Below are 22,979 nucleotides of genomic sequence, written 5' to 3'. Positions count from 1 at the left end.
AATTTAAATATATTATGTTTTACTATATATATATATATATATATATATATATATATATATATATATATATATATATATATATTACACACACACACACACTAAATCTAAAATCTGAATTAAATACTGTGATGGCACGAAATTCTAAACTTTATAGTGCTTAATAAGAAATATGAAATAAAAAACATATTAATAACACATCAAAAAAGAAAAACAAAGGAATTTAAAAAATAGATACTTTAGGACTATGATTAGAAAATGCATATTCATTTTCCACCCACTTTCTTAAAAAAGCCATTATTAAATTTTATTATAAATAAAATAAACTAAAGTTAAAGTAGCCATGACAAATGAACTAAATAAATAAAACAAAATCTGGTTAATTTCAGATATCTTATTATTCAAAGCTAACAACTGAGACTCAGCTAAATGCTAAATTATAAGGGCCATTGAATACACCATGACTCTGTGTCTAGAGAAAGGAAAAGAAAAATGATTTCTATGGTGATCTGTTTGTATGGAGACTTAGTTTCAGTAGGTTCAAAGCACAGCATCATGTGACAGGAGGCTGAAGTGACAGTGGGGGGAGCGGCACTGACAGCATGGCACTGGATGATGGACTTTGATTTTTTTTTCTTTGGATAATTCAACTGTGCGTGCACACACACACACACACACACACACACACACACACACACATATATAGCCAGACTGTCCTCACTAAAGCTTACTGGACCAAGCAAAAACTGTGGGATTGCAAGGTAATTTAAGATGGACAGACTATAATAAATTACTAAAATACCATATTTCTCAGTAAAAAGTATTGTCTAAATAAATATGCAATGCTTTAAGATATGTAAATATAAATAATATTTTTTCTCTCTTTTTTAGCAAACAACTGTGAACATGAAATTGTATCTGGTTCTTGCCTTTGTGGCATTCACAGGTAAATCAAATATGGCAAGAAGCTAAAAAAATTTTTTAGCAATTAAAATAATATTAGAGACATGCCAAGACTCTAAGACTCATTCTTAATTTCATGTTAAATATCCATAACAAAAGAGCAATGCAAATGAAATGATTTTGCTGTTTGCTGTTTGAGCAAATTTGGAAACTGACTGTCAGACTTAAACTTAATTATATGTATTTTTACTAGGTTGCCAAGCCAACCTGTTTTATGCTGATGAGCCTAAGCCACAGCTGGAGCAGCTGACCGATGCATTCTGGAGTTATGTTGCCCAGGCCACACGCACTGCAGAGGACACGCTGAAAATGATCAGAGAGTCTCAACTTGGTCAGGAAGTCAAGTAAGTAATGTTCAACAGTCACATTCTATGTTTGAAATATTAAATCTTTAATTGAATTAATGCAAAAACACTTTTCATATCACAGTGCCAGACTGACCCAGAGTGCTGATATGGCCAACGAATATGTCGTCACCCTCAAGAAACAGATGGATCCTCTGGCTGAAGAGCTGATGACCAAAATCAGCAAGGAGGCTGAAGTGTTGAGGGAACGTCTGGGACAGGACTTGATGAGCACAAGAGACAAACTGGAGCCCTATGCTGACAACCTCAAGAGCCAGATCCAGCAGAGAGTGGAGGAGCTCAGGACCGCCATGGCTCCATATGCTGACTCCCTGGATTCTGAGACCCTGAAGGCCACTCTGCTCCAGAAGAGTGAGGAGCTGAGAGGAAACCTGGAGCAGAGCGTGAAGGAGATGCAGGCTCAGATGGAGCCCTACACTGCTGAGATCAAGGAGAAAGTGGACCAGCATCTGCAGGAGTTTCAGAAGACCGTGACCCCCCTGACTGAGGACCTCCAGACCCAGATCAGAGAGAAAGCCCAGATGGTTCAGCAGAGTCTCACACCCTATACTGAAGACCTGAAGGAAAAGCTGGACCCCTACGCAGAAGACCTGAAGGCCCAGCTCACCTCCCTATACGAGTCCTTCATCAAGAGAAATTAGATGCTTCAAAGACTTCTTTTGTCACTATCAGAACTATAGAACTAACCATGAACTTCAAAGTTTGACACATCTGACCTGTTTTACTTATTTATTCATCCGACCATGTCCAAGATGCTTCAAAGACTTCTTTTGTCACAGAACTGTTTTTTCTTCCATTGTGACTCCAAAATCCAATGTCTCCAATAACCTTTACATAAATCTATCTTTTAGGCAACAGAAATATTTTTTGATCTTACATGTGGACCAAACACTAATATAGAGAAAAACAATTATTATGTTTTTCTGAAATACAGTTGTTTACACCTTAACCATTCATACAGATGCAGAAATGTTGCTCTTTTCTAACTGTTGTGTATTTATTTCAATTTAGCATGTTTGTATTATGTCTGGCAGAAAATGTTGTTTCTTGCAAATGCCAAGTGTCATTTGTCTTATTTGTGCACCAATAAAACATCGGCCATTTATTGACAGTTTCTAAATATTTTATGTGTCTAGTTCTGTCAATCAGCATAAATGAATTGTCATATATTACATTTAATAGCCCTGAAAATGCAAAACTCAAGACTACTTACTTTTTTTTTAAATCACCAGACAAAATAAGTATTTTTGAATTTCTGTAAAAATAGGCTCTATTTATATAATCAAGAGAACTGCTCCTAGAACATAATAATACAAAAGTGACTGGTTTAAATTGTTCAAATGTGGCATTTCTCACCATATCTAATACACAGACAGAAATAATATTTCTAAAAGTCTAAAAAAAAAAAAAAAAGTCTGAGAAATATGAAGAAATAATAAAGGTGACCTCAATGATTTCTTATAACTTACAATAAAGATTAGATAAGATTAAGCATTTTCAAAGGTACAGTCACTTCTGGTTGTACTAATAGTAGATCATTCATTAAAATACTTCATTATCAGTGCTGACACAGATGTATGCAGTAACTCATGGGCCTGGTGCTTTCAACTGATGTCCACACCTGCACATATTGAGACAAAAAGTCTGTAGACACAAATTAGCTAGATATAAACATCCACTTGAGATATTAAAATATATTCCCATTGCAATATAAATACAGCTATGAAACAGTCATCACCACACTTGCCCTTCACACCGGACTGGGTACATTAAATCATACATAAGAAAAGAAATTCACTGTTTATTAGTTCAAAATATGTTGTATGTAAAATATGATTAAAATTGTTTCAGTTAACCACATGTGTTGTTATTTTAAGCCAAAAAACCATGAAGGCTCTCATGGTTCTATCATTGGCTGTTTTTACAGGTCAGATATAACTGCTGAAATAACATACTTTTTAAAATATGATATAATATAATATAATAAAAAACAGGCTATTATAAACATCTAATTAACATTATAGCTCCTAAAGGTTTAAAATTAATACATCATGTTTAAGATGTGTTCAGAAAGTTTAGACAATAATTTGTTTCTTGTGATCTTCAAACGTGTAATTTGTGTGTAGATGCTTGAAAATAGATTTGAAGACAAATATGATACAAACATATTATGCCTTTGTATGAGTTCCTTGAAGGAAATATACAGGAACTCTTACTACATTCTACCAAAACACATGGTACACATTAAATATATGCTATTCCAAACTTGTATGACTTTCTCTCATCTAATAAAATGACTAAATAACTTTTGAATGATCCGATATGCTGTACTCCCAGAATGGCAAGTCAGTTTATCTAATGCAGAGAATTCCAATCCACATCTTGAATACTTAATAAATACATTCTGGAACTATATTGCCCAAGCAGCACATCCCATTGATGAAACATCCCATATGATAAGGACATCCGAGCTGGGACATAATGTCAAGTAAATACAATTACCACCATTATTATTCTTAGCTTAATTAGTAATATTTTTTGTTACCAGACAAAAACTACTTTTCCCCTCCACACTAGACTAAAACAGTCTCCTCATTCTGAAGATCAGGTGACCAAAACCACCAAGGGGGCTGAAGTGTTGGGAGAGCGTTTGGAAAAGGACCTGAACACAGTGAGACAAACTGGAGCCCTATGCTGACAGCAGAAGAGTGAGGAGCTGAGAGGAAACCTGGAGCAGAGCGTGAAGGAGATGCAGGCTCAGATGGAGCCCTACACTGCTGAACGTAAGCATAATGTGGACCAATATCTGCAGGAAATGCAAGTCTTTTGTTGCATCACCTGAAGATCTCCAGGCACATATTTAATCGGAGATACATTGGAGTTCTCTTTCATATTTCTACATTGCATTGTGATGTTTCTTGTTTGTTTTTTCTTGTTATTGAAACAATAAAACATCTGCAATCTATTAGAATTTTTCACTGATATGTAGACGACTGCTTATCGAATTTAGGGAAGAAAACAAATTGAGATTAATAACTCCTTGTACACATTGTTGATGATGCTATGCAATGAGGACCTTAGTGGTCATCTTGCATTTTATAAGTGTGCAGAAATATTACAGTAAAATACATATCTACATCTAAATTATGCACATTAATAAATATATGCCTAAAGCCAGCAGAAACCGAAACAAGGTTTTGAGTGATGTGTCAGATCTTATCAGGGCATGCAGATATTTTTTTTTTATCATTTGCTGTTATATTAGGTCAAATGTTCAAACATGGGACTCTGTCTGATTTAAGTCCCTAAGATTTTTTATTATTTTTTAATAGGTAGTTTCTAGAGTGTTTTTAGGCAGTGGGGAATTCTATTTTAAGTTATTATAAGTATTTTAATGACACACAAATATTCCATCAAGAAATGCATTACTGTTTTCATAGACAAAGTTCCACTCTTATCATTATCTGCACTGAACTTGATGGTTGAGTCTGTGACGGTTGAAGGTACAGTCAGGACATTATGATGTGGAGTAGTGACAGCAAGGCACGACCCACTGGACTTTGGGTTTCCACTACAGCAATCACCTCCCCACACTATATAAATACAGATGTGAAACAGCCACCTTCACACTTGTTCCTCAGACAGGACAGCATCAATTAAAACACACTGACACAGGTAAGAAGAGAGCCTTATTTTTTAGCCAGTTCAAACCTGGCACTTTTTAAATAATGAATTTATGTAAAAGAGACACTGATAAATGTGTCTTTTACTTACAGCTGAAACTGAACACCATGAAGGTTCTTGTGGTGCTTGCACTTGCTGTATTTACAGGTAAAAAAAAAAAAATAATAATTCTGGCCTGGTAAATTTTCATAGCGTACTGTAAACAGTACAATTTGATCATTGTGAAATGCTTGATCAACAGGTTGCCAGGCCAACCTTTTCTACGCTGATGAGCCCAAGCCACAGCTGAAGCAGCTGACAGATGCTTTCTGGAGCTATGTGGCTAAGGCAACACAAACCGCAGAGGAAACCGTCAAGATGATCAGGTCTTCTCAGCTGGGAGAGGAAGTCAAGTAAGTCAAGAACATTTACCTGCAGAACACAATTATTTATAATATTGATTTTGCCCTGAGATGAAACTCAAATGTTCTTCTTCATATCACAGTGCCAGACTGACCCAGAGTGCTGATATGGCCAGTGAATATGCCGTCACCCTCAAGAAACAGATGGATCCTCTGGCTGAAGAGCTGATGACCAAAATCACCAAGGAGGCTGAAGTGCTGAGGGAACGTCTGGGCCAGGACTTGATGAGCGCAAGAGACAAACTGGAGCCCTATGCTGACAACCTCAAGAGCCAGATCCAGCAGAGAGTGGAGGAGCTCAGGACCGCCATGGCTCCATATGCTGACTCCCTGGATTCTGAGACCCTGAAGGCCACTCTGCTCCAGAAGAGTGAAGAGCTGAGAGGAAACCTGGAGCAGAGCGTGAAGGAGATGCAGGCTCAGATGGAGCCCTACACTGCTGAGATCAAGGAGAAAGTGGACCAGCATCTGCAGGAGTTTCAGAAGACTGTGACCCCCCTGACTGAGGACCTCCAGACCCAGATCAGAGAGAAAGCCCAGATGGTCCACCAGAGTCTCACACCCTATGCTGAAGACCTGAAGGAAAAGCTGGACCCCTACGCACAGGACCTGAAGGCCCAGCTCACCTCCCTGTATGAGTCCTTCATCAAGAGAAGTTAGATGCTTCAAAGACTTCTTTTGTAAATATCAGAACTACAGAACTAACCATGAACTTCAAAGTTTGACACATTTGACCTGTTTTACTCATTTATTCATCCGACCATGTCCTACACTAAAGCGAAAAAGTAAATATTTGATAAAAGCCTCATTGATTACAGTATGCAATATCCATTGTCCTTTACATTTGCAAATTCATTTTTTTTCTGTGTAAAGGTAGATATTTATTTGGTTAAAAAAAGTATTATTTTTGAGAATAATGGGATATGCACATGTTATAATGATGAATAAAATCTTATTTATTGACGGAATGGTGTTTTTTACAAAGATATTTGAGACACATCTATACTAGCAAAAGAAACAAATACATGATAAGAAAAAAGAAATCAAACTAAGCTTTTTTCTAAAAATTTCTCTGTGGTATATAAATGGAGAAATGCAGACACTACCTCCACAATACCACTTCAGACTGGACACTGTGAATTTAAACACACCGACAGGTAATTATAAGAAGGGCCAAAACAATTACTTTAATATGTGTGTATTGTATTATTATTATTATATTTTATATTTAAATTTATTTTATTTTATTTATATTTTTTACTTATATAATTTTTAATAATATACTATATAATTATATTACTTAATCATATGTCTGCTGTTTGCCAAGCCAAACTATTCTATGCAGATGAGCCTAAGCCACAGCTGCAGTAACTAACTGATGCATTCAGGAGCTATTCTGAACAAGCCAACTTGGGCAAGAAATTAAGTAAGTCCAGGAAATTTAGTTGCGGGAAACTGTAGTGAAGGAGTGGATGCCGAGTTGCCATAACCTTCATACTGATATTATATTATATTATTACATGATTTCTTGTTTGACTATTAATCACGTTATAGCAAGAGTGAAATGTGTAACCTTATGTGTGTTGTATTTCTTATCCTCAAGATTAATGTCCACATATTATGTGTGTGTATCCAATCGTAATGATAAGACACTTGCCAGTGCTAGAAAGCCTTGAATTTTAGATAAGTTCTGTGTATGTGTGTTAGTATCTGTCTGTACAGGGAGAAGCTCAGACAGTCCCAGGACAAACGATCCACTGCCAGTGTCCAGCGTATCAGATATACGTCTTTGGAGAGTTCATCTAGGTTTTGGAACCAATCAGAATTTTGTTGACTTATGTATTGACGCAATTAGTATCCTCTGTCAGGGTATAACTGTGGTTGATTTTAAGTTGTACGGGGACAGCCTGCGAACTCCTTCGAGAGTGTTGAAGCTGACTTCTGCTGATGAAATTGCAAACTATTTTCTTCAAGTAAAATGATTATTATTAATTGAACTCATCTCTGACTCCTGGTCTTCATTGCAACATATCTGGTTCTCTGGTTTTAACTGTAAATTCCCCTACAGTAGTAATAACTTCCTTCAGCATTTCTAATGCCTGAAAAAGACAATGATAGATTAACAGAGGATGCGGATATGGCCAGCCAGTACACCGCAAACCTGGAGGTACAAATGGATCCTCTGACTAAAGATCTGGTGACCAAAGTTGTTGACATGCTGAGGGAGCATATAGAGGAGGAAGTGTAGCACTGTGAGGCATGCACTGAAGCCCTACATTGAATAAGTCACCAGTCCATTTGAGAAGGGTGCACATCACATAAGAGAATCCTTGGATTTTGAGGATCTGAAGGCCACTGTGCTCCAGAAGAATGAGGAGCTGAGAGAAAGTCTGGAGCAGGGTCTGAAGGAGCTCCAGGCTGGAGCCCCACCTGAGGGAAACACTGGATCCCTAAAACAGTGAACCAGCCATACCAAGACCACCTAAATGACAACCTAAATATTCTAACAATTTTTGTTTAATTAACATTTTGATTCCAAAATCAAAGGTGGAACGGTCATGCTTTTCACCCAACACAAAGCACTCAAACAGGCCAAAATGTATAGATTTCCTCTGAAAAATGTTCACTGATATTTCTGTCAATAAGAACAAGAAGGCCAATATATATGTGTAAATCTAAATATTTTAATATAGCCTTTGTATTTATTTTTGAATCATCTACATCGACAGTTGCAATGATTATCCTTTAATTTTCCATATAAATGGAGTTATCAAAATATTTTATTTGTTTTAGAAAGTAAAGACAGTATGTTTTTTTAAATAGCTTTTCATTTTCCTTATGCTACCATGAAACACTATTGTTTTAACACAATGTCTTTGCTAAACTGTAGAAGATATGCTATATTTTCAAATTCATAAGACCAATAAATTCTATAGAAATACATACACTTTTTGTGCGCGTACTTTTAGAATTAAATCTACCGAAAGTTTTATAAATGTCCTCAATTATACAGCTTTACCTAGAATTCATCCTAAAAGTATATGCATGAGAGCTAGATTCAGTGTTTGCACCAATTTTTTTCAGATTTATAAAACCATTTGTACCCCAGAACAAAAATCCTTTTATAAATCCCAGTCAGAGAAAGATTTCCACCCCATCTCCTCCCCGAAATCACCATATATGGAGCTTATAACGCCTTGTTTTACTATGCACCTTTTCTGCGTATCATTTCCATGCATATTCACATCTACATGACACCATGTTAAACTCCACCAAAGTACAAGACATAACAAATATTTTCTTATAACATGAGATCTGCAGTTTAGTTTAAGACGGAATTATTGTTATTATTCCCTGTCATTAAAACATAGCCAGAGGAAAAGTCATGACCAATATAGCACGTGCACTATTCATATAATCTTGTGCATAACTTGATGCAATCTCAGTGCTCATCTCAGTTTGTTTTTATAAATCCCATCATTTGCGTAGGAAGTCGCATACACTTCATTCAGGGTATGTTTTGTGTTTACGAAACAGTTATAAATGAGGCCCCTGGTCTGAAATATAAACTGATCCTGACAAGTACATTAGAAACCTTCAGTAATAAACATTGTCTATTTAGTAAAACTGCCAGGTTTTGACTTGGTAGTTTTATCTGTTGTCTTTGTTTAAATGTTTATTTATTCATTTTTTATATTTTTTTGTCTTTGTGCCTGAAAACTTTGCTTTGTCTTTGTTTGTGTCTGCCATGTCTTCCTTTGGTCCTTCTTGTTTCCATTGGGCACACCACCTTGTTAAACCCGTCTTGTTCTCGTTTCTGTAATTGTGCTCACCTTTGGGTCCCTTCACTCTGATTGCATGCTCTGTTGTTCTCTGCTCTGGTCTTCTCCCCATCCTTCCACCCGGTTTGGCCAAAAACTGAAATTGTTGTCCAGTCTGTCTACCTCTTAGGTATATTTTTCCAGCCAACAGGGGGTGATCATTCCCAAGATTGAATGGGTGTAAAAGTCCTAGTAGTGTAATGACATGGACTTTAGACTGTTAAAATGAGCATCCTGCACACTGTAAAAAATAAGTGTAATTTTAACTGTAAAATTTTGTTAAAACGCTACGGAAAAAAACTGATAATAGGTTAACAGTAAGTTCCCGTACTATATACAGGGAAAAACTGTAAAAGATCTAACAAAGCATTTAATGTAAATTTACAGTAAAATTCTGTTAATTATACAGCTTTTAGAAGTAAAAAAAGAACAAATCAATGTATAATTTACAGTCTAAAACTGTAAACTGATATTCCCAGAATTCCCTGCGTGACACTCCACGTTTGAAAGTATTTTGTTTAAATAATCATGTTTTTAAATAGTTCTTGTTATCAGTTATGTACATTTGAGCTTTATGTTACATCTTCTGTTGCTTAATGAAAGTTTTTTGCATTATTTAAGTATCACGTGTGTTACCATGATGGTGTTTTGTGTTTCCATAAATGTGCACCTTCTATATGTTAATATATACTTCTGCTTGTGGTGAAGCTACTTGTGATGAGCTTTGATACTTCATGTGGCTTTCTCTTATACAGTACCATCTTTATTATTATGGTGGTTGTCAGTATTTTCAAGGTACAAAACAGATTTAATTTTGTGTGTTGTTGAATTTACTGGTTTATATTCACATTTTCTTGTTTGTAAATTACAGCTTTATATTGTAAAATTAACAGTTTTTGACGTAAATGTGTTTACAGTTTTCTGTATTTTTACAAAATTATTCTGGCAACCACAGCTGCCAAAATGTTTTTGTAAAAACAACAAGAAATTTTTTACAGTGCAGATGAGGCATTATCCTGGCCTGCTGACATTCTGTCATTAATTCCCCACCTCAATCATGAATTTAACCTCATTATAGAGCTCATATCGATTGGAACACATTCAAGTAGCTCGAGTTGGTCATCTGAATTGGGTGTGTTAACTAAGCGAGACATGCAAAATATGTGGATTAGCAACAAGTTGTTGTGTTATATATTTTGTTTTAAACTGTGTTTTTGTTCAAAATAAAAAAAGAAAAGAAAACAGAAAAGAAAAAAGCACTGGAATTGGGAACCCCTGCGCTACATCATGTGTCATTAACCAGCAAGAAAACTTTAAAAAAGTACTACAATACTAGGAAGACTGGGTTGTTGATGTTCGTCTGCCATTCTAGCTCTGTCTGTACAGTATACGTGAATGTGCTAGTGACATATTCTGTCAGCACGAACAGGGTGTGCAGATGTATGCAGATAAATACGTTGACAGGCAGGTAGGAAAGCTATTTAAAACACTCGGACCGATGTGAAGAGACTTTCAACAAGTATAACAAAAAATGTTTCTAAAGACAGTCACCTATTGCACCTTTGCTGGTAGTGCATCTTGATGGCCGCAACTGCTCAAAAATTAATCATCTAAAATCATACAACTTTTACTGTTACAGTTTCAATAGTAAATTACACATATTCAACCTATAGCTTAATTATTATTATTATTATAATTATTATTATTTATTTTTTGCCTTCTGCGTTTACAAGATTCATGGCTTATTTTCCTTAATTGTTTTAGTGAACAAACACAACTTATGTAATCAGCTCTTTATTCTGTTCCACATCAAACTAATATAATGTATTTCATTAAGCCAAATAAAGGAATGATCCTTTTCTAAACTAAACGCAAAGTGCATCCCTGAAAATCAACTCTAGTTCTTATAATGAAAAAGTTAACTTCACCATGATAATGAGGTGTCTCACTACATGTGTGCTCCCTTTTGCCTAAAAAATGCAAGTTCCATAAAAAATTTAAAATAAACAAATAAGGTCAGACATTGGTCAGCAGCAGCTGAAAAAAATAAATAAAAATAAAATAAAATATTGGAAGGAACCTACTACAAGGTATAATGGTTATATATATATATATATATATATATATATATATATATATATATATATATATATATATATATATATATATATATATATATATATATATATATATACTTGGAGTGAATTTATAGAGCTCATGGTTTCATCCAGGATTGAACATATCTCTTTGAGTGATGTGTCAAACCTTATCAGGAAGTGAACAAAGTCTGATGTCATGTTACTGTTATTAGTTCAAAGGTTCAAAAGTTCCTCAGATCAACTGTTTCATAAAGGGCAGTGTTCCAAATGTCCTTGCAATAAAAGTTTCCAGGAGATAGCCTGTTCTTGAATCCCTTGAAATTATTTAAACACACACACACACACACACACACAATTATCAGTTCATATAAACACTTTAGAAACATAATTTCTTTATTTCTATCACACTCAAGAACTTTTAAAATTAATAGAATTTACTAAATAGCCTTATGTGTTCATCTAAAACAATATTTATATTGGCATAGTATGGTTTATTGTCCAATAATTATCATAGTCTGTACTGAATTCAGGAATCCCTGGTGATTATAGGTACAGTCAGGACATTATGATGTGGAGTAGTGACAGCAAGGCACGACCCACTGGACTTTGGGTTTCCACTACAGCAATCACCTCCCCACACTATATAAATATAGATGTGAAACAGCCACCTTCACACTTGTTCTTCAGACAGGACAGCATCAATTAAAACACACTGACACAGGTAAGAAGAGAGACTTACTTTTTAGCCAGTTCTAAATGCAGCATGTTATACATAATGTATTTATGTAAAAGACAGAGACGTGAAAGTGTCTTTTACTTACAGACTGAAACTGAACACCATGAAGGTTCTTGTGGTGCTTGCACTTGCTGTTTTTACAGGTAAAAAAAAAATAAAGAAAAAAATTCTGGTCTTGTAAATTTTCATATCATACTGTAACAGTACAATTTGATCATTGTGAAATGCTTGATTAACAGGTTGCCAGGCCAACCTTTTCTACGCTGATGAGCCCAAGCCACAGCTGGAGCAGCTGACAGATGCTTTCTGGAGCTATGTGGCCAAGGCAACACAAACCGCAGAGGAAACCGTCAAGATGATCAGGTCTTCTCAGCTGGGAGAGGAAGTCAAGTAAGTCAAGAACATTTACCTGCAGAACACAATTATTGTTTCTTTTGCCCTGAGATGAAACTCAAATATTCTTCTTCATATCACAGTGCCAGACTGACCCAGAGTGCTGATGTGGCCAGTGAATATGCCATCACCCTCAAGAAACAGATGGATCCTCTGGCTGAAGAGCTGATGACCAAAATCAGCAAGGAGGCTGAAGTGTTGAGGGAGCGTCTGGGCCAGGACTTGATGAGCGCAAGAGACAAACTGGAGCCCTATGCTGACAACCTCAAGAGCCAGATCCAGCAGAGAGTGGAGGAGCTCAGGACCGCCATGGCTCCATATGCTGACTCCCTGGATTCTGAGACCCTGAAGGCCACTCTGCTCCAGAAGAGTGAAGAGCTGAGAGGAAACCTGGAGCAGAGCATGAAGGAGATGCAGGCTCAGATGGAGCCCTACACTGCTGAAATCAAAGAGAAAGTGGACCAGCATCTGCAGGAGTTTCAGAAGACCGTGACCCCCCTGACTGAGGACCTCCAGACCCAGATCAGAGAGAAAGCCCAGATGGTCCACCAGAGTCTCACACCCTATACTGAAGACCTGAAGGAAAAGCTGGACCCCTACGCAGAAGACCTGAAGGCCCAGCTCACCTCCCTGTATGAGTCCTTCATCAAGAGAAATTAGATGCCCCCAACAAACTTTTGCCAACTGCTGCTAATGTAATAAATTGTTATATTCAGTTCACTGTGGTTAACAGCAGTTGACCTTACAGTGACCTGATGGAAGTATTTATTCTCAGTTTTAATTTAAACTAAATAAATGTTTTGTCAAATGAAATTAGTCTAAAATGTTTCTTTCCTGGTATTCAAATATCTAAGGAATGTTAAAGACATCAAATCAATGCTGACACCCTCCCTGTTGACAGAGATGCTAAATTTGGCATAAATGTAAAAAAAAAAAAAAAAAAAAAAAAACTCTTCATGGCATAAAATATATAAATATTTCATTACTTAACAATAAGGGGAGACTGGGGACACTTGTACAGGGGAGTGATGATGCTTAAGCACATGCTCAGTAGGATTCTCAGGCTGCCTGTGAAAAAGAGCAAAGCAGAACCTCAGCAGAAGTTTTTAACAAAATACACATTTCGAGGTATGGAAGTTACTTTTTGGATGTACAGTATTTTTCTTCTACTGTCTAAAGTTTAGATGACTGTGAATTTAAACTTAAACACATGTGATCTCTAGGTTATTGATAAAAAAATAAGATTAGCAACCTATGCTAATACACGCATGGCTAAGCTGCAACATCTGTATTAGTTTAGTTTAGTTTATTTGTTTAGCACATGTTTAGTACAAGTACAAAACTATGCAAGGAGGGAACGAAGCCACTCTAGGCTTGTACAGAGTTCCACTCCTGTTCATATTAACTCATGAGACATGCAGACTAAACACTCAAACAAAACAAAACAAACAACAAACGAAACAAAGCAAGAGCATAAGCAAAAAACAACAACAACAAAACAACAATACAAAACAATAGTTCAATAACATAAAAGATTTTATCTAGCAAGTCTAGATAAAAATACAATAGAAAAACAAAAAAAAAAAGCAAGCACTACCTAGAAAGGACTACATAAAAGCATCAGGCTAGCAATAGAAGTCTCTTCAGATGCTTTTTGAAAACCGAATAAGAGGACATTGATCGCAACGATGGGCTTAACTCACTCCAGAGCTTAGGACCTCTAAAAGAAATATTAAATTGATGTCTTGTAGTTCGTGTGTAAGGTAAGACAAAAGTATTGTCTAGTTTGAAATGAGTGTACATGTGAAATAGGGATAAACAAACTCTGAAAGGAGTCTGGTAGATCTTGTTTCCTATATATAGACTTATGCATAAATAGACATGTTTGATAAATATTTACCTTATCAATAGGGAGAATTTTAAATTTATTGTAAAGGGGTGCCGAGGGAGCATATCTATTTGAATGAGAAATAAGTCTAAGATATTTCTTCTGTATGACTATTAATTTCTTCAGATAAGTAGGATAGGTAGCTGCCCAGACAATATTGCAATAATTAATGAATGGAAACAAAAAGCTATAATATAAAGTTAAAAAAGCTGAGGAATGAACTAAAGGACAAACCCTCCTCAATATACCCAACATTTTAGCTGACCTCTTAGATACGAAGTTAATATGGTTAGACCATTTAAGACCACTATCTATAATGACTCCCAAAAACTTGGTATGCTGAACCAATTCGATTTGAGTGTTATTAATAAAGATTTTATCACATGTATGGTCTGTCTCCTGGGTTTCATTGTGTTCTTGGTTCAGTCCCTGTAACCTAGTTCTCCCCAGTCTGTTTAGTTAGTCGTGTTTAGTTAGTGAGAACTAAGAGACTGAACAAATGAGGAAGCTAGATGGCATAAGTGATAAACAGATAAGTGAAAAACTTATCTGTTTATCTGTCACTTATCTCATCTATCTTCCTTATTTGTTCAGTCTCTTAGTTCTTTGTCCAATCTTGTCTAGGTGTCACATCAATGTTAGTGGATGTGTTTGCCTTTCACCTGTGTTTCCCACCTGTGGAATAAAGACTGCATTTTGGAATTCTTCTTTATTATGCACTTCAAACTTGTTATGTATTTAAAGACTCATCAGCCGATTAATTTATTTGAGTAAAATATATTTAAATAAAATATTCCATGGTCTATCTGAATGCTTGGCTGGCAGGTATGCATTAAAACCATTTGCTGATTCCACAGACTCTGTCTTAACAGTAACATGACTGGATAATTCGATAGCATAAGATAATTGTTTATGCATGGTACAGTCAGATACAATCTTTCAAAACTAGCAAGTGGAACATTACTCCACAATAAATGTTTTATTTGAATTCTAGGCATTTTCAAAGGTTTCTTTCTTCTTCTTTTGATAAAGGCCCTCTAAAACTAACCATTGGAATAATGGACTATTTAAATATGAGCTGGAAAATTAATTAGACACCTAATTTATCCAATAATTGAGTTATTATGTGGAAAAGGGCATTACCATGTGCTATGAACCTTTGTTTTTCACTATACTCTGCAAATCCATTACAGCTCCTTCACTAGTTTTAAGCACCACACATGCCACCTAGTGGAAGCCGACTATCATTTTGAATCACTACAAGAAAATTAGTAAGTTTTACTAATTAAGTTTTACAAAAAGTAATGCTTTTGTTGTTGATTGACTACCCGTTCCTTTTTAATGGTTGCATGGAGACACATGCATGCTTCCAGAGCATTCATAAACACCCGCAGTATGATCAGCATATCAAAATCCCACATTAATGCCAGCAGAAACACGTCAGTTGTTCTTGCATGTTTGTAAAAGTATCTGTTTTCCCATTTCAAGTGTCTCCCACACACTCCCTTCAGACCAAAAAAAAACAAAACATCCTTCATCTTCCACCTCACACAAAGACGCTAATCCTGCCGTTTCCAAGAGTTCACTAAGACACACACTCCTGGAAAACAGCTGCAACCAGCCTACACTAGTTTATAGTTGCTCTAGCTGGTCTCCCGGTAGGGAACATCTGACAGGCTCCCCACTAAAACCAAAAAAACTAACTCAAATGAGCAGCTTAGGTTGATTTCAGTTGCTTTTTTTGTTTGTTTGTTTGTTTGTTTTTCAATTGAAGAGCATGGCACTAGTGACAAGATTATGGGTTCCCAGGAATGCATGAACTGATAAAATGCATTTCTTCACATTCACATTTAAGTTTCCTTCATGCTTTATCCAGTGTTCAAAATAACCAATTTAATAATCACAATTTTATTTTTATTTTTTTTACATTTTAAAAATGTTTTGAGAACATTTAGAATGAACACTTTCATAACTTACTAGAAATGTTAGCAAAATTTTGTCAGAATATATTTTTGCAGCCTTGGTATTTACTTGTTCTCTTATTTATTTGGTTTTTGTGGGTCATTTGCTGATTCTACAGACTCTGATTACTATGTATTTAGCACTTATCTGCAATGATATTGAGGAAATCTATTTGAATATGGTAAAATATGTGAGAATATAAGAATACTGCATTTTTACTGTTAACTAAAAGCATCATCAGATTGGCTAAATGTATTTCATTTAAAAAGCATGCTATGAGTTTAGGATTTGTATACGTTTATGAATGTTGGGTGATCCACTGCTGAGCTTTCTGCAAGTGGACCTGATCATTTGTACTTCAGCATCACAAAATAACTTACTGCACAGAGATGAGGGGTCAAGAAACTGATTAAGATGCAGATGATTGATTTCTCTGGCACAAAGCAGCTGAGAGCCCTTTGCCCTGGAATGCCTGACTGTTGAAAACAATGACTGATGCAGACAGTCTTCCCAAAATGACACATCTGAGGACTGAATAACTGACCACGGGAAAAAAAAAGAAAAGAAAAGAGGAAGAAAATAAATAAAGAGTCACTAGAGTTCATCAGCCCTTGCTGTAACGCACTTGCACTGTGTTTGTGTTAGATAAATCCAGTCCATGAATATCAGCTTGTATTGTGACTGTGATGTAGCTGCTCTGAATAATAGATGGTATCTCATGGGGGAGCACAGAACCTCTTGATGACATGGTGAGTTGGCCGAGGTTACATGCGTTCATTACTTACTGTTCACCTTTCACACATTTATCCGAAAACCACATGGGACATAAACAACCGAGCCCTTTGATGAGTTCATAATTAAATCATCACGCTGAACTGATTTTTGATGTTTTTGAGAGTGGTTTTCAACTATATTTTCTCCAATTTCATTATTATTAGATGCCACAAAATAATTAAAGACTCACTTTGGTGAAACCACATGTCTAATACTTCATGGAGGAAATTCAGTTAATAATAATGTCCACCATCTCCTAATTGTGGACTCATGAAAAATGTTTTGTCTGACACTTGGCACTGATCTTTCTTTTATGAAGGCAGTTGTTATCCAAAAAAAAAAAAATTAATTACAGAGAAAGCTCTGTTTGCCATGCTTATCTAAATAATCCATTAGGAGCATGGGAAGGGCTGAAAAAATAACAGTCCATAACTGTTTTTCATTTCTTTCTACTTTTATATACAAATATTCAGTTAAAATGTATCTTTCTTGTAGAACTGTCAGTCATTACAGTGTGCAGTATTCAAATTGTCCTATATTTTCCATTTCAAGACACAACCACTGGTAATGGAAAGTTTATACCTTGATATAATGCATCAGCATTTTGATCATAGCCAGATGTGACTCTGTGCCAGCAGTAAATTTAGTGCAATTCATTGCAACACAGGATAAACATCATTGCTCAGTTTATACGGTATGTACAATAATTGATTTGCCAGATTATTTTGAAGTGACTCAAAAGTTTAGTTCAACAACCTAAATTCATCAGGAGACAGAAACCTAACAAGTGGCGAAATACCAAAAAAGTGACACAATATGTTCACTGTAATAATAATAATAATAATAAATTACTATTTACATTTTTCTGATTCAAAATTTCATGTTTAATTCAAATGTGTAATTTCCAATTATCAAATGTATAATTTAGACGCTATTGAGTAGGGTTCACCATGTATAAATGTTACTATTAACATCTGCTTCCTCACAAACGGAATTAGTATCAAAGTAAAAAGTCAATTGTTATACCCGCTACAAAGTAAAATAGTAATAAAAATAATAATAATAATAACTTCTGATTATGAAAAAAGTAGTTAAAAAAAAAACGATTTGTGGAATGATCAACTTTCAATTGGAAAAGGTACAGAAGAATATATGAATAATAACCTACAGTGGATGCCTGAATGCGCAGTGATCATACTGGGCCCTGTGCATATTAAAGCCATGTTTGTTTTCACCAGCTGCAGGGGTGAATCAGACAGAGCTGAGCCAGAAGAAAGGGACAAGTTGGGACATGAGGCTAAAGATCACTGAAGAGGTGGAATCAAATTGTGGGTGATAAGGCTTTTCTTATGTTGAAATGAATGAAAAAATATATATATATACTTACCCAAGGCTTTTCGACCAGTAAAATAAAAAGTTTAGAAAGCACACGATCTTGTTGGGTTGTGTTGTGAGTTCAGAATAGAACTGCTGAAGGAAATTATAAGGCTGTATTCATTATGTTCACTCTTTAAAGAGAATACAAAAGAATGTCTTATCTTTTTAGACAACCTCTAACCCATATAGACGAGGAAGGACATTGTGATCAAACAGGATGCACTCAGCAGTTGTTTAAAATTCATGACATTATTACATCATATCTAAGCTTACTAAACAAAATGACAAGGAAAACACTAAATGTTATAGGGGAACAACATTTTTATATGCTATAATAAAACGCATATACTATTGTTGTTCCTACCACCATTATTGCCATTGCTGATGTAAATAAATACTAAATTAGCAATAGTATGGCCAATAGGTGTCTATATAAATTCTAATAGGGTCATCATGTTAATCCAGGCCATAGCAGTAAAACGTAGACTATAAACTGTTATGTTGGCACCTGCTTTAATGCTCGTCTCACCTTCAGGCTCAATTGTCTCTTGAATCACGAGGGGTTTATCTTTCGGAACATTTACATTAGTTTGACTTTATATTGTCCGTCTGAGAAGAACAGCTTCTTTTGTCTTCCCCGAAACCATTGCTGGGACTAAAAAGGCTAATTAAGTAAACTGTTTGTAAACGATACATTGTTTTATACGCGATTTAAATTAAACAGAAAACTTGTCATTAAAGTTAAGCATAAATTTGTTGCATTCCAGGTATGGTCTAAATTATTTTTGGAATTAAACAGAGCCAGTGGTCTATAATTAAATAGGCTATATTATAAGGGGTGCAAAGTATCCGTTATCTCATAACCAGAACACACATCACTAATTCCTGAGCACAGGATAAAAGGCGAGGTGCCCTTAATACGTTCTATTATGAATCATATAAAATTGTGCAATTTATCTCCAACTGATGCGCAGAGATGCGGACTTCGCACACTTGCCGCGGTCAGTGACGCGTGGGATGATGCGCGAGCCCCCGACAAAGGATAAATCACGTGGCAGCGAGTGCGTCCCGGGACTGTATAAAAGCCCTGGCATCTACACTGCCTCTACACGGAGAAACTCACGCGTCTCAGTAAGTAGCACTCGCTCTTCTCTCACAAGATAGCAGCCAACTTATTACTGAACTGTATTTAATGGAAAAACTGTTTTTTTTTTCCTGCAAAACTATTACTAAACTTCCAGTTAACGGTCACTGAGTATTTAAACGCGTATTCATGGAAATAAAAAATATTGCATAGGCTACACACGGTACTCCTATCTTCAGATGTTGTTTATTTGTGTATTGTCAGTTGGGTCTTTTATATAATACTGCTTGAATTGAAATATTTCGAAACCTGTAAATGAATACGTTTAAGTTGCCTTTCTCCAAAGTAAAAAAAAAAAGGATCTGACATTTTCTTGCCAGTGCTTTTAGACATTGATTTTTTTTCCTGTCATGATCTTTCCTCAGGTGTTCTTGTCTGCCCATCAAAATGAAGTCTCTTGTGGTGATCTTTGCTCTGGCTGTTTTTACTGGTATGAAAAAAAAACTCCATCCACTCACGGCTTAGTTTTTCTGTCTGTTTGGAAAAGCAGTGAACAATGATATATAGTACATCTTTATCAACTATTAAGTTTATATACTTAATACAGGTCACTGGAAAATATCCAGCTCGCTCATTTGTGAATAACCTAAAATGGCATAAAGTTCACAATCTTTTCACACCCCTTGTAGGCTGCCAGGCTCGTAGCTTGTTCCAGGCTGATGCCCCTCAGCCCAGATGGGAGGAGATGGTGGACCGCTTCTGGCAGTCCGTGTCCGAACTCAACACACATGCTGATGGTGTACTGCAGAACATCAAGGGCTCCCAGCTCAACAGAGAGCTTGAGTAATTTCCATCATACCCATCTTCTCACATCATTAAATAACAAACATGCATGTGAAACCGTTCATGACCAACCTTTTTATTTTTTTGCAGCACCCTGATTAGTGAGACCATGACTGAGCTGAGCACATACAGTGACAACCTTCAAACCCAGCTGACTCCATATACTTCTGATGCTGCCGGTCAGCTGAACATAGATCTCCAGCTCTTGGCTAGCAAACTGCAAACTGACATGACTGACGCTAAGGAACGCACCACCCAGTACCTTCAAGAGCTGAAGACCATGATGGAGCAGAACGGTGAAGACGTGAAGAACCGTGTCAGCACCTACACCCGCAAACTGAAGAAACGCCTGAACAAGGACACCGAGGAGATCCGCAAGTGAGTCTGGGTGCCTTCTCAGATGGCTTAAATGCAAGCTAAAAAAATGTAATAAAGCTTTTAACTAATAAAAAAATAGGTATATTGTTGTTATATATCATTAGGATATATATATATATATATATTAATAGTTTTCTCTTTCATTTCTTCCAGTACTGTGGAAACCTACATGGGAGAGCTGCAGTCTCGCGCTTCCCAAAATGCTGAAGCCGCGAAGGACCATTTCGAGCCCTACGTCAACCAGGCCCAGAGTGGTACCGGCGAGAAATTGGGGGCCATTAGCGAACTGATGAAGTCCCAGGCGCAGGAGATGAGCGAACAGTTGGAAGTCCAGGCTGGAGCTTTGAAGGAGAAGCTGGAGAAGACCGCCGAGGACCTGCGCACATCCCTAGAGGGTCGTGTGGATGAGCTGACCAGCCTCCTCACCCCTTACTCTGAGAAGATCCGTGAGCAGCTGCAGATCGTCATGGACAAGATCAAGGAGGCCTCAGCAGCTCTTCCCGCTCAGGCTTAAGAGCTCCACACTTATCTAGAGTTAACACCAAACGCAAACAAGAAGGGAGGTTTTGTGTTACTGAAATGTGTGTTTTTCATTCTGTGAGAGGTTGATAAGTGGTTAAGAACTGGACTCAACTGGACTAGCACTGTCCATCATTGGACAAGAGAATACCATGTACTCACCATGTTATTAACCCACTGTCTGTTGATATCATTTTAGTGTCTTTCGTTAGCATACAGTAAGCATTTTTCAAGATCAACTTGCCTGTTTTGGCAGTTATCTAAAAGTGTTTTGTAGTTAGTTGGGCCAACATTGCGACATTCAAAATAAACGTTAAAAAAGTGCCTTCAGCTGCTGAACTTAATCAGAATATATGTAAAGATGAGCTTAGTTAGCCATAAATCCACATATACATGCTTGTTTACTTGTGTTTGTGCACTCTTGGATTTGAATTTGTTTTCAATAAATTTGTGTCTTTATACACTACTTATTTGTCACTTGATTCTTGTCAAGAATATTATAAAGTACTTATGAAAACATTTCTGTTCCCACCACAGGCATGTTAACAATCCCACACAAATACATACATCTCCAACATATGCTAGGGGTCATGTGATTCTTGACATGGTTTTTTGGGGAAAATAGATAGATAAATAAATAAATTATAAACAATAATGATAAGGAATGTTTCTTGAGCATGAAATATTAAAGACTGGAGTATAATGACTGATGAAAATTAAGCTTTGACATCACATAAATAACATTGAAATATACTTTTTAAATAGACACTTAGAAATTAAATAGTAAACTTAAAATCTAAATTTTAAATGGGTCATGTGATGTTGCTAAGAAGTACATCATTTTGTGTATTTGGTGTAATGTAATGTGTGTGCGGTTTAAGGTAAAATAAATTAAATCAAATAAAAAAAAATCGTATTTCGTACATACTGTATATTATTGTTGCTCTCCTATACCCTGCCTTTCTGAAACACATAGATTTTTACAAAGCTCATACAAAAAGCTCTACCCTGCACAAAACTCCCATTTGAATCATCAGTGGCAAATTCTTTAAGTATGAAAATGTTTACAAGCTGTAAAGACTGTCCTTGCAAAGTTCTAATTGCTCCACTTCATAGAAACAACCTTCGTGCACAGCCCTCCCAGGTTTAGGAAACAGTTCTCTGTAAAAAAGCACTGCACACATCTGGTGAGTAAATTAGCATGATTTAATTGTGTATTTTTTATGTTTAAATTTTTTTTAATTATTATTAATAATGAGAGGATTCATTAATCAAATAATCTCAAATTAATTCGATTTATTATTCCAGATTAATTTGTCATTATTAAAGATCATTTAAAGACATAATTGTGTTAAATTAGAAAAGCACTGAACAGACATTGCAAAAAAGAAAAAGAAAAAGTAGATTAGAAAGAGTCAAACTCTCTAACCATTAGGCCATGACTTCCCCCTTAGTAATACATAAGTCATGGTGAAGTCGTGGCCTAGGGGTTAGAGAGTTTGACTCCTAACCCTAGGGTTGTGAGTTTGAGTCTTGGGCCAGCAATACACTGAAGGCATCGAGCCCCAAACTGCTCCCCGGTCGCCGCAGCATAAATGGCTGCCCGCTGCTGCAGGTGTGTGTTCACAGTGTGTATGTGTGTGTTCACTGCTGTGTGTGTGCACTTTGGATGGGTTAAATGCAGAGCATGAATTC

The 22,979-nt window shown here is 36.2% G+C and overlaps 2 protein-coding genes across 7 annotated transcripts; both read left to right on the top strand.

Annotated features, from left to right (window-relative positions):
- Positions 1-655: 655 nt before the first annotated feature.
- On the top strand, positions 656-13,272 carry LOC128031197 (apolipoprotein A-I-like). Of its 6 annotated transcripts, none has more exons than XM_052619463.1 (5): positions 656-758; positions 889-943; positions 1,154-1,304; positions 1,390-1,816; positions 12,970-13,272. In XM_052619463.1, the coding sequence occupies exons 2-5, from the start codon at positions 904-906 to the stop codon at positions 13,117-13,119; spliced, it is 768 nt and encodes a 255-aa protein (XP_052475423.1). In that variant the 5' UTR covers positions 656-758; positions 889-903; the 3' UTR covers positions 13,120-13,272. The 6 variants fall into 6 exon arrangements, with proteins under 6 accessions (XP_052475423.1, XP_052475422.1, XP_052475421.1 ...); XM_052619462.1 differs by having other exon boundaries at positions 1,390-1,932; positions 13,086-13,272; XM_052619461.1 differs by lacking the exon at positions 12,970-13,272 and adding an exon at positions 5,921-6,373.
- Positions 13,273-19,520: 6,248 nt separating this feature from the next.
- LOC128031096 (apolipoprotein Eb) lies at positions 19,521-21,750 on the top strand. Its single transcript, XM_052619331.1, has 5 exons — positions 19,521-19,591; positions 19,970-20,034; positions 20,234-20,387; positions 20,478-20,765; positions 20,919-21,750. The coding sequence occupies exons 2-5, from the start codon at positions 19,992-19,994 to the stop codon at positions 21,277-21,279; spliced, it is 846 nt and encodes a 281-aa protein (XP_052475291.1). The 5' UTR covers positions 19,521-19,591; positions 19,970-19,991; the 3' UTR covers positions 21,280-21,750.
- The last annotated feature ends 1,229 nt before the right edge of the window (positions 21,751-22,979 follow it).

Source organism: Carassius gibelio, chromosome A16, assembly GCF_023724105.1.
Source record: "Carassius gibelio isolate Cgi1373 ecotype wild population from Czech Republic chromosome A16, carGib1.2-hapl.c, whole genome shotgun sequence".
Lineage (NCBI taxonomy): Eukaryota > Metazoa > Chordata > Actinopteri > Cypriniformes > Cyprinidae > Carassius > Carassius gibelio.
This window is presented reverse-complemented; position numbering and strand designations above follow the sequence as displayed.